At 39.6% G+C, this 12,353-nt stretch overlaps 1 protein-coding gene across 5 annotated transcripts in view; it reads right to left on the bottom strand.

Annotated features, from left to right (window-relative positions):
• The window catches only part of KDM5C (lysine demethylase 5C), a 27,433-nt gene extending 15,080 nt beyond the window's left edge, over positions 1 to 12,353 (bottom strand). For 2 of the 5 annotated variants that reach the window (XM_032208784.1, XM_032208786.1), the window contains exons 1-10: positions 11,489 to 12,353; positions 9,131 to 9,208; positions 7,849 to 7,971; positions 7,422 to 7,592; positions 6,998 to 7,132; positions 1,971 to 2,039; positions 1,415 to 1,538; positions 1,147 to 1,328; positions 603 to 761; positions 249 to 368 (exon numbers count right to left, since the gene is read on the bottom strand). In XM_032208784.1, the coding sequence (XP_032064675.1) occupies positions 249 to 368; positions 603 to 761; positions 1,147 to 1,328; positions 1,415 to 1,538; positions 1,971 to 2,039; positions 6,998 to 7,132; positions 7,422 to 7,592; positions 7,849 to 7,971; positions 9,131 to 9,208; positions 11,489 to 12,034 (1,707 nt within the window). In that variant the 5' untranslated portion in view covers positions 12,035 to 12,353. The remainder of the gene's footprint in view (positions 1 to 248; positions 369 to 602; positions 762 to 1,146; positions 1,329 to 1,414; positions 1,539 to 1,970; positions 2,040 to 6,997; positions 7,133 to 7,421; positions 7,593 to 7,848; positions 7,972 to 9,130; positions 9,209 to 11,488) is intronic. The other 3 variants (XM_032208785.1, XM_032208787.1, XM_032208788.1) reach the window with 3 other exon arrangements.

The following is a 12,353-nucleotide window of genomic DNA, read 5'->3' as shown; positions in this document are numbered from 1 at the left end:
AAGAATGGGATGAACGGTGGAGGTTAAGAACAAAAAAAGATCCAGATTCCAGTCCACACTTAACCAGAACTGATTTATCACTTTCGGTCAGCCCACCCACCTCACACGGCTACTGCTGATAAAATGAAGAGATTGTTGTGTGTAAATACCTTGGGAGTCTCTGGAGGAAAGGTGGGTCATTAACACGGTAAATGAAACCATGGTTGCTACTATTTATCTGTGCTCACAGTGAAAGAAGCAGAACTCACATGGACTGGCATGTTGAAGTAGTCGGCCTTGAAAGAATCTGCCATCTCGCCAAAGCTCTGTAGCGTGTACTCCCGAGTGGCCTGCTCAAAGCCAAAAGCCTCTGGGGGACGCTTACATTCCTGGGAAAGGAAAAAACAGGGGAAATGTGACAGAGGATTCACAAATAAGGAAATATTTTTGCCCACCCATACTATAATAAATGGATCCCATGTCATGCTTTTGAATAATTGTGTGATCAATAGGTCAAATCTCATTCCCGGATCTCTCTACAGCTGATCAAGTTCAAACCCAGATGATCTGGGGAGGCAAGAATGTTCCTCTGGGCTTGTCAGGGGCAAATAAAGCTTCCTTACCGCCATGACACATTTGGGACATCTCCAGACCCCTTTAGGAATCTCAGGTAAAGGAGGCAAGAGGCAAAAGATGTGATAGTTGTCATCACAGCCGTCACATAACAACAGCTTATCATCCTCATCTCCCCGTGTACATATCCGACAAACATAAGATTCAATCTAAAAGAGGAGCAAGTATAAGAAATGCTGTTTTACACACAAAAGCAAATACAGATTGTTTTGTTCAATATTTTTGAGAGATGCCTTCAAGGATTGACTCCAAATGACTGTCTACAGGGGTTTTAAATATACCCAATGATTTCTTTTTTTCAGGCAACGACTATTTCAAAGGAGGACAAGAAGCAAAAATTTAGCAGAACTATTATTTCCTTTCATGCATTTTTTAAGGAGGCAGAAGGCTGTGAATGTTATCACAGAGCTCACAATTACCAGCTAATAATTTTCACTGGCCAGACTATATTACTGATAATGATGGGGGGGAACGGAGACAATTTTTTCCAAAAACAGAGAGACAGAACAGAACTTAACTGAAGTGACAACTTACAAACTGAGTGTTGTGATTGCGACGGAGGCGCATGGTCATCTTGGTGCAAGGTTCTGGACTGTGCCTCAACTCTTCTTTCATATTTGCATAGCCTCGGGGTGCAGTGGGTTCCAGCTTCACCTCTGAAACAGGAGCTTCCTCTTTTACTATCACTGTTGGGGGGCACTCAGGCATCTCCTTGTCTATATTAAGAAGACATAAGCTTAGAACCGAGAGAGCAAACGTCTCCTTTGGCTCCCTAATTGTGGGGCTAGCCCTCCATTCCCACCTTTCTTGCGCATGTTCTTGTCCTTGGCTACAAGCCCCAGTCCCAGCATTTTAGGACCAGCGCCATAAATCTGCAGCTTCTTCAATTCTGGGTTCTTCTCAATGTCTTCCTCTGTTGGCTCTGGCTGCAAGAAAGACAGAGTTAGGACAGGATGACAACATGAAGCCATGAATTTTAAAATCGTGCTCCAAAGATTCTCAGAAAGCAGCAGCAGTAGCAGCAGCAGCAGAGGGAGGAAAAAGAACAAAGAATAAATTGAATCCCGGAAAAAGGAGAACTGATTTCAGAAAGACAATTAATGATTGACGCTGCTGAGGTCATGATTGAACACCTATGACAGAAATGACATCTTGTTTTGGAGCAAGCCTCTGGCTGGATACCCCAAATAAGGTGAGACTGTCCTAGAATGCACTGCACACTGAAATAAAACAGTGCACATTGAGACATTTAAGCCACATTTCCTGCTGGAGGGAGTCTGAGGACTTCTAGCCACGAAGCAGGACGAATAAATGCAGTGAAAGAGAGGCAGCAAAGATGGACAGAACAGGAACAGTACCCATGCTTGATGTGCTTGCTCGGGTAACAGAGCTGGGGAGCTCGCAGGTTCAGGGTATGAGTCGGATTCCTGCAAGAGGGCGACAAAATGCGTGGGGTGTGGGGATCAACAAGGCTCCAGGAATAGTAGAAAGGGCATCAAGAGAAATAAAAGGGGAAATCATTATTGGATCATAGTGAAGAAGCCAGATACCATTTCCCTTTAAGTGCCTAGAGTTGCTAAGGATCGAGTGGCATATAAATGTCATGAATTATTGTTATTATTGTTATTGTTATTATTGTTGTTATCACAACAACAGAATTGTGTCACAGCGGCCAGTTGTTTCGCCGGATTTAGCATTGATTAGTAGTCAGGCCCCACGCAGGGGCCTAGGATTATTATTATTATTATGTTAATTTTTGGTGAGATTCACAGCCTTTGGGGCTGGTTGGTAGCTCAACAGCTCGAGTCCTAACCAAGGACCTAGGAACTGTTAAGGTAATGTCGGAGGATATAAGCTGTTCCAAGTAGGATGGTTAAGCTGTTCCAAGTAGGGTGATTTTTTGTAGAATCAGAATGTTCAAGTCTGATAAATTTAAAATTTCCAAATAGCGAGGTAGCCCTTTGGGTATTGCTCCAAGGGCTCCAATTACAATTGGGACAACACACGATTTCTTTTTCCACAGTTGCTCAACTTCAATTTGCAAGTCCCGGTACTTGTAATTTTTTCTTGCTGTTTATCTTCAATTCATGCATCTCCAGGTATTGCAATGTCAATGAACCATACTTTTTTCTTTTCAACTATTGTTATGTCAGGTGTGTTGTGGGCCAAGTGCCTGTCAGTCTGGATTCTGAAGTCCCACAAGATCTTGACTTTCTCATTCTCTAAAACCTTCTCAACCTGAGGGTCCCAGTGGTTTTTGCTGTACTCAAATCCAAACTTTTGGCACAATTTCCAGTGAATGATCTTAGCAACGCGGTCATGGTGTTGTAGGTAGTCAGTTTGTGAAATTTTGCTGCACCCACTGATCAAGTGGTCGACTGTCTCGTATTTCTCATTACAGAGGCGACATTTGCTGTTGGTGGTAACATGTTGAATTTTTGCCTTCATGCAGTTTGTGGCTAAGGCTTGTTCTTGAGGTGCCCAAAATAAAGCCTTCTGTTTCTTTTCTCAGTGCTCCTAATCATAACCAGTTCCAAGTTAGCTTTTGGTCAGCTTTGCCTTCAATACTTTTCAAGTATTGGCTATGCATAGCTTTGTTTTTCCAATTTTCAGCTCGCATCTCAATTACTTTTTTTTTATATTCAGCTTTTGACTTAGTTGTCTTTAAAAGGCCTCCTTTATTTACTTCCTTAATCATTGGTTCTTCACTTTTCTGGATGTAATCATCCAAGCTGTGTTTTTCTTCTTCCACAGTCTGTTTTACTTGTAGGAGTCCTCAACCACCCTCTGCTCTTGGGTAGATATAATCGGTCAACATCACTTTTAGGGTGCAAAGCATGATTCATTGTCATAAGCTTCTTGTTTTTCTGTCCAAATTGTCCAACTCCATCTGGGTCCAGTCAGTTATTCCTGCAGAGTATTGAATCACAGGTATAGCCCAGGTATTTATGGCTTTTATGATGTTTCCTCCATTCAATTTGGACTTTAATATCTTGCGAATTCGTCGAATATACTTGGCTGAAGTTAATTCCTTGACTTTATTATGCATTAAGTGAGAGGCCTCTAAAATCCCCAAGTACTTGTAGCCTTCTTCTGGTTTTACTGCCTTTATCATGTCTTTATTCTCAAGTTCTATTCCATCATCTTCTATAACCTTGCCTGCTTTGGTTGCCATTGTTGCACATTTGTCAATTCCAAACTGCATTCCAATGTCTTGGCTAAATTCTTTTGTGCTTTCAATTAATAAATTCAGTTCAGCTTTTGTTTTACCAAACAGCTTCAAATCATCCATGTACACCAAGTGCAAAATTTTCAGTCCTTTCTTTGCAAGTTCGTATCCTCAGTTCATCTTCTTCAAAATGATTGTCAGTGATAGCATTGAGAGTATTATTATTATTATTATTATTATTAAAAGTACAAGGATTATGGTGTTTTGCAACAAGAGAGCTAACATGGAAACATTACAATAACTACAGAATGCATGGGGTTTAAGAAATATTCAACATTTTAAAGACAAGGAGAGAAAGCACAATGACTTTTATTTCCTATTTTAGAGAGGAAAAACAGAAGCATGAGGGAATTCAGGAACAAAGAAAAACTTTAAAAATAACTGCATATTGTCTTTGCTCCCTTTAACATAAATTAATCAGATACTTAATATAGAATTTGGTCAGCTTTTCAATAAAAACCTTTGTAGAAAACATTGGGATTCCAATTCACTTTCATGACTTGGGGTATGGAATGATAGAATCAGGGGCTATAGGTAAGTTTCAGATTTTATAGTGAGGATGTACATATGAGATACATACTTGTTTTTTTTCTAATTTGGAAAAAAGAATTCTGTTTCCCTCATTCAGTTTTTTACTGGAAACACACATTTGAGACTAAGCTCCAGCTGCACATTCCTAGCAAGAGACTTGACGTTCTACTATAACCTTGGAAAACCACTTACTAATTACTGTTTGCAAAAATTTAAACAAAATGCAGGACTGTATCTTTATCTGACCTTTGAAGGCCTATGTCTGCATCCTTGAATTTTATCAAAAGACTTTTACCCATATAACTGCAAGATTCAATGTTTCCTTAAACTAATCAAAATTGATAGTCGTGCTTTTTTCCTTTAAAAACAAATACAGATACAGCCATAAGCTCTTATATTCTCCAAACACTTGATGAATAACAACTAATCAAAAAGGCTTACAACCAAATTTTTAAACCATAAATACAAGTAAGAAAGGGGAAGCAGCATCCATTATGCAAAAAAAAAAAAAAAAACCTTTACACATTCCAGGCTTTTATCCACCATATATTACTTAGGTTTGTGAAGGATCAATTTGATCCTGAAGAGAAATGCTAGGTGTCACATGTGACAAAATCTTGTTTTGATTTACATTTAATATGGAATTATTTATATTCATTTGATGTTTATATCATTGACTGCTGAAACCTCTTTGTAATTAAGAAAATCAAACAAACAAAACACAAGTTAAAACCAGAAACACTGAATGTGTGTGTATTAATTCCTCAACAATTAAAAACCTATTGAAAGATACTGGTTTGAAATGCTTTTTAAACAAAACAATGAAAAGGTTAGTCCTTCCATTCAATGATGAGCATGTTATAGATTTGGAGTGGTGGACTTCCAGGGAAGAAATGGCAAACTGAAGGAGAGGACTTTGGATTGCCTACAAGCACTCCAGATAGTTACTGCTTCGAAGGAGACTGTGTGGCAGCAGACTCTGATGGGTTTAGAAGATATGGGAACAGCCATCTTGCTCAACTCAAGGTTAGTGCCTTTGAAAGGACACCAAGTTCGCATACTTTCTGTTGTTTTGAATATTTTAAAAATATGATAAGATACAATTTTGAAGGTTGGATACTAGAGGAAACACAAGAGAACTAAAAATTACAATTAAAGGAAAAGAACACTTACATTTGACTTACTAATATGGAATGGAGCAAAATAAAGTAACACTGGATGTATTGGAAGATACTTTTATATATATATATATATATATATATATATATATATATATATATATATATATATATATATATATATAAATTTATATATATAAATTTATATTTTATATATATAAAATTTTTATATAAACAATCCATTTTCCATTAACCAGTGTGTCATCTAGGTATAAACAAATATAATGTTGTACCAACATTAAAATATACAATCTTATTCATTATTTAATCTCATGTTAGCTTAATTTGTATTGGAAGATACTTGTGAATAAGGGATCCAGAAGTTAATTTTAAGAATGTCTGCCTCTATAGACAGATTTTGTTTAAAAGATGTTGTGGAAGAGAAACACGTTTTACTGGATATGACTGAGACTAATTTGAAAGTAGATTTTAAAATGATGAGCTAAAGTAATAATATGGAAGGAAATGCTACACTGGATATACAAATGAAACTGTCTTAACTAACCAAAAAAGTAATCTGGATGAATTTTTTATGTTGAACTTACAAAAGAAAGTTTTGTTAAAGTTCTGAAAAATTTTGTGAGAAAGGACAAAGAAAAAAATAGAAGAAATCAATTTCTAGGACACTGTTTAAGGGAACTGAGGATTAAGATTGTTAACAGTAACAAGAAAGAATATAAAGCTGGTTATCTGATTAGGGTTAAAATAGGTATGGTTTTAAATATTTGCTTACAGATTAAAGATATGGAAGAGACCATTGTTATATTTTAAGAGAAGATGATAAGTTATCAAAATTGTTTATGCTTGTTGTCACAAAGGGGGTAGTCATTTCTTTATTCATATTTTTTCTATTTTTCTTTTTTGTCCCTCTATTTTCTATTTTTTCTTATTATTGTTTTATTTTTAGTTCATATTCGTTTTATCTTTTTAATTGTAATACAGAGTAAAATTTATTTTTGAAAAATAGTTGGAGAGCTACACCATTTGAGCTTAAACCTCAGGTCACCATGACAGAAAAGATGAATACTATGCAAATCTCTTTAGATAATTTCAGGGAGCGGGCAGATCATACTAAACTATGGGACAAATCACATGAAATATATTTAGAATTATTATACCTTATATATTTAAAAACTATCCTGTTGCATTTAAAATCACCATTTGGGGGAACAAAAAAAGATTCCCGGAAGCCAGTTTCTAAAAATGAGGAGGGGGGGTATAATATGTGCTCCTGGGGGCCAGGGATTGCATACATGTGGCCTAATAATTAACGTTTTAGTAGGATGAAACTTCTTTAACATTTAAATGGTTCTATCCTAAAACTGAGAAAAAATAATGCTTTCCATTGAGTCAGAGCACAGGGTGTGTACAATTGCCCTCGGAATTATGAACTGGTCCAACCAAAAACAAAATTGTAATTAGGGTCGAAGGTGTGTGAGACACTCACCTCCTGCTGCAGTCGCTTGGCCCGCCGCCCATAGCTGTTGAACTTGGAAGGTTGCACGGATTGGCGCAAAGGGATGCTATGAGGCTTATACTCTTTGTCTTTCTCTTCATTATCAAATGGGTGAGTATTGCACTGCTGGGAGAAAGGAATAGCATTAAGACTGAGTAAAGCTTTTTACCGCTCCTGTTGCTCATCACTAGGGATTAAAAAGCAAGGGCCTAACCCAACTATCCCGTGGCAGAACAAAAGCATGATGAGTTTAGATATGATTTTCCTGGCTAGGCATGAGCCCCTGCCATCTTCCCTAGCCAGCTATTTTCTTCCCTGGGTAGGTTTTCTTGTACTCATCTACTACATCTGTGGAAGAAATGTAATATGAAATTAAATTACTGGAGAACTTTATACTCTGGGACCCAATACTCACCACCAGGTTAGCACCAGACTGGTACATTTCATACGGGTAGATAATACGCTCATAGTGGGAACGAAGGAGGGAACCAATATTCTTTCCTGATGGATAAGAAAGTCGCTGGGCCACCCGTGCCCACCGGCGATCCTTGCAAATGGCTTCATATCCACCCTCCTCCATCACAATCTAAAAATACAAGAATATTGAAAAAACTACAAACTATCAGCTTGCAATCACACGAACATATATCTATTTAAATCAGGTACTTTATTTTCCTTAACCCCAATTCCAAACTAAGACCAACAACTTATCAAGATCCATCAATGGCAGAGATGAATCTTCACTGAATCTGCCAGTGTCAGTAATTAACCCCATTAGCTTGAATACAAAAATGTAACTTTTTCTAAAATTCTTTTTGGGAAGAATGCAATTATTTACTTACTTTACTCAAGCTGTACAAATCAAGGATACGCCTCTCTACATTGGGAATTTTCAGTGCAGAACCTTGAATCTCCCAGAACTTTGCGATCTGGTCTAGATAGTTCAGTTTTACCCTGGTCTGTGCCTAGTAATTGAATAAATTGAAGTTAGCCTTTCTCAAACCAATAACATACAACTGCTTTCCATTTAATCGTGCATCTTTCAAATATATCTTCATACCAGCAACACCAATTTTTTAATGACATTTTAAACAGCATATATTCACACACTGAACGGGTTTGAGACCTGGGAGATTTCCTGTAACAGGCACTTATACAGCTACATGTTATTTATCCCAGAGACCCAGTGGGGGTGGGAACAGGGGAACAAGGCCGTGCCAAGTCAGCACGCACATACACATGCAGCCAAGTCGAGCTGCACACTCACATGTGTACTAGCCTGCAGCCCAGCTGCGGCCACGGCCTGGAAGTGGGTCGCAGCCTGGGGGTTGTGACGCCTGATCTAACATACTTTAAAAGGATAATATTGTGAGGATAAAATTGGAGAAAAGGATTACAAGGTATACTGCATTGAGGAAGGTAGGAAATTAATCAAAAACATAGGAATACATTGATTCTAAAAAGATCCTGCCGAGCTTCCTCATTATCATTTTAACAGAAAACGGTTATTCATGGGGATGCAAATTTATTTAAGAGGACTAAGATACACACACTCATTTCATATAAATGCAAGCCAAAAGGTTCGTTTTGCAAAAAATCCAGTCAAAAATATAAAAACCTGGATAATTAAACACATGAGGGGGTCCTTGGTGCTCTCTGAGCTTGGCTGTTTTCTTGCTGACATTTCATTACCTAAACTAGGTAACATCAGTATTAGATGAGTGTCTAGAACAGATGATATTACCTAGTTTACATAATGAAATGTCTGCAAGAAAACAACCAAGCTCAGAGAGTGCCAAGGACCCCTCATTTCAATCCTGAGAAATACTTTGAAATAAATCACAAAACCATTTATTTGTGCTTCCATAAACAGGCAACCTGACACCATTTTTGAAGTCAATTCTTTCCATGGCAGCCCAACACAACCGCTGGACAACAGTTGTTTAAAACAAATGCATTTTGTTTTTTTACTTATATACCACTATATTTTTACATTTATTATTTATTGGCAGCACCTAATATCTTCTCTTGTAAAACGGTTACTTTCGAATTATCCTGTTAAATGTAAAAAAATATGAATGGCACTACATTACAATTCTATCACATCTTCTGCAAAGGACTCACCTCTAATTCATTGAGCCTCTGTATCCGTGGAGTAAACCGGAAGTTGTCCACTTCCACAGCAAAGGGAGGTTGCCAGTCCTGAATAAGAAACAGAATTTCAGAATTCAATTTCACAGCTAACAGAATATAAGGCACAAGAGTTGTTTATACAAACTACCACAGGGCAAACCTGACACAATGAAAGCTTTTAATTTTGCAATGAAGCAAACCTACTGTATGCGATATTCAGTACTGAAGAGAGACAGGGACTTAAGTGGGTAAAATCGACATTTGAAGGAAATATAGTGAACACCTAATAAAACATGAGCACACTAAGCACTGCAAAGCATTCATCTTTACTGTTTATATACAGGTTGCCTGAGAAAAAGGAAAGGATAACTCTGATGTTCCTTCAAACAATCTAAAGTATTATATCCCAAGGCATTAGACTTTCAAAATCTACTGTCCTGGTACAAAGAAGTCACTTCAAAGATGGAATAACTATCATCAATAACTGTTGGAGACAGCAGAGAAAGGCCACTGAAGCAAAGGTTATTTGTCCATGTGTGAGAAAGACTACATAGTCTCAAAATAAATTTTACCAGAAAGGAGTCAAATTGACTATGCAAAATTTCGATTTCTAGAAGTTGGAATCACAGTTAGGCCTGGTGAACTTCATGAATGTATCTTCTTTCTTGTATTTTTAGAGAAATATGTATTAGTTTGTACTAAAGTGGGTGATTAAGTTGGAAAAACCTTGGCTTCTCAATTCAAGAGGATTTTCACATGGTGCTAAATTGTACATCAAAAGCGCAAATATGACAATTATATTTGCTTTTGTAAGACACACTGAAGTAAATTCACCGTGCAAATCAAAATAAATTAGGAAATGCTAAATAAGTCATTCTAGAACTTCCAAGAGAAGGGGGGGAAATGAAATATTGCTAACAGGGTAATACTTTAGCATTATAATGCTTAAAAGACTCACACCAGCAAGACAGGTTCTCCTCCAACTGAATTGTGACAGAAACTTTTGATTTGAAGGCTGCGGACTAACCTGAACTATAATTTACAGCCTACAGAAAAAAGCAAGATTCATTTAAACACTCCATATGCACTGGGTAAGCAGATGCTAATATTTTGCTGCTCTAATTAAAAATATCACAATGACTTCTCAATGAGGATTAAAAAGATTGGCAGAAGTGTTTTTTTAATTGGGACCAGAGAGCAAGAGATCTGCTTCAGCATCTTCGGCACTGTAGCTGTACAAAAGAAAACCAAGTCCCTCAAATATTTCCTAGTCTTTCTCTTGTTCCTTCTCAGACAAAGACTCTGCAACTGGCAGTCATACTAGATGACCTGTTATTAAGAAATAATCAAAAATATTATTAAATGGACTTAAGAAATACAGCAGGAAAAGACTTGGAAAACCTCTTTCTTGCTATAGTTAATTAAGGGGGGGGTCTTTTCTTCCTTTGCCTGCAGCTGAGGCCTAGCTGTAAGATGTAGGGGAAAATAACAGAAATAGGACACAACCCATACAAGTTTTCCAGCTTGGTGAAAGAGCAAGCTGTTCAAAATGGTAACAGCTACATGTCAACACAGGCACCACCATTATCACAAATACAGCAATTTACATGCACAAAACTACAGAACTTGACTGTTCAAAACACAAAGCTCTTATATGCCAACTATTCCAAACAAACCCAGTCCCTGTAGAATACACTTTACCGTATTTCCCATAATGCATTCTAATCTATATCTGAGTGTTGACTCTACCGCAAATTATACTTTTGCATCCCAACAACTTGCTTTCAATACCTACATTCAACTTCTACTACATCATGGGAGGTACCTAAATGATTCAACCCTCATTCAATTCCATAAAACAGACTTTACCAACTTGGTGTCCTTCGGACGTACTGAACTATCACAATTTCGAGTCAGCAGGGCCTGCCATGTAACTTCTCTAACCACCCACTCTATTTTGTCGTTGAACCAGGCCTGTGTTCAGTTATTTCTTTTTAAGGCATCACAATAGTCTTATTCTTCCTCAGAAACACTGCATTTGTATCAGTCAACTCAACTCAATACCATGACTGTCTCCAGTAACAAATGCTCGCAAGAACTCTTCCCCATCTAAAGACACACTGGTTCAAGTCTGTAGCCCTCCATCCTGGCACACAAGCTCTCCAATACATTTCCTTCCATCCAATTCATTATAGTCACCAGAAGAGACATCTCTTTAAAAAAAATAAAGACAAACAAACATCACCAGCTCTAAGTACCTGTGAATCACTTAAGCTAACCCCCAAATCCTGCTTCTGCTCGCCCACTGACAGTTTCTCCCCAAACCCAACAGCCTCGGCTGGTACTTACGGCGGGAGGGCGGATTTTGCAGATGCCACTTTTTTCTGCGATGGGTCGGATCTTGGCAATGTAGCCCAGCGGATCGCTGAATTCGGCCCAGCTGGGCTCAAAGACAGGACACTCGGGGGGTGGCAAGAAATCCTCGGGAGGCAAGAGGGGGTCGGGGTCTCCAGCCCAGGACGGGCCACGCTCCATCCACTCGCCTGGCTCGGCGCTCCACAATCCGCGCTCCGCCTGCTCTGACGCTCGAGGCGGCCGGAGGATCCGCTCAGCCCGGGGAGCCCCATCGCCCTGTTCGGCCTTGTCACTCCGGGGAGCCCGCTCACCCTTCACAGTCCGTTCGCTCTTCTCCATCCTGGAGCCGCGCTCTGCCCAGTCCCCATGGTCTCTCCTCTCCCCTGAAAGGCCCCGTTCGCCCCTCAGGCCCCGGCTTCCCCTCTCCCCCTTCTCCCCACGGGACACCCAGTTGCCCTGATCCCCCAGGGGGCCCTTCTCCCTCCAGGCCCCTTGATCCGACCCTTCGGTCTGCTCCGCCGGCTCCTCTCTGGACTCCATACCCTCCACCGGCTCCTTTGCTCTCTGGGAGGCCCCTCAGGGGGCCATGCCCGGCCCCTCCTCCTCCTCGCTCGAGCACAGGGCCTGGCGGGCGGGGGAAGTAGGCCGCTCAGCCGGAGCTTTTCTCCCCGGTGCTGGGTGGTTCGGCTCTGCCCCTCCTCCTCTCTGCGATCTCCCGGCACTTTTCCGGGCCCGGAGTCCCTCTCGTTCTCTCCCCTCCCTGAATTCAAGGCCTGCCGGGTCCTCTCGACCTGGCAGCCACCGCCATTTTGGACTTTCTCAATATCCTCCACAGCCGCTGCCCATCAACAACAAAACG

Source organism: Thamnophis elegans, chromosome 2 (genome assembly GCF_009769535.1).
Source record: "Thamnophis elegans isolate rThaEle1 chromosome 2, rThaEle1.pri, whole genome shotgun sequence".
Taxonomy (NCBI): Eukaryota; Metazoa; Chordata; class Lepidosauria; order Squamata; family Colubridae; genus Thamnophis; species Thamnophis elegans.
Note: the sequence above shows the minus strand (reverse complement) of the source record. Positions and strands in the feature narration are given on the sequence as shown.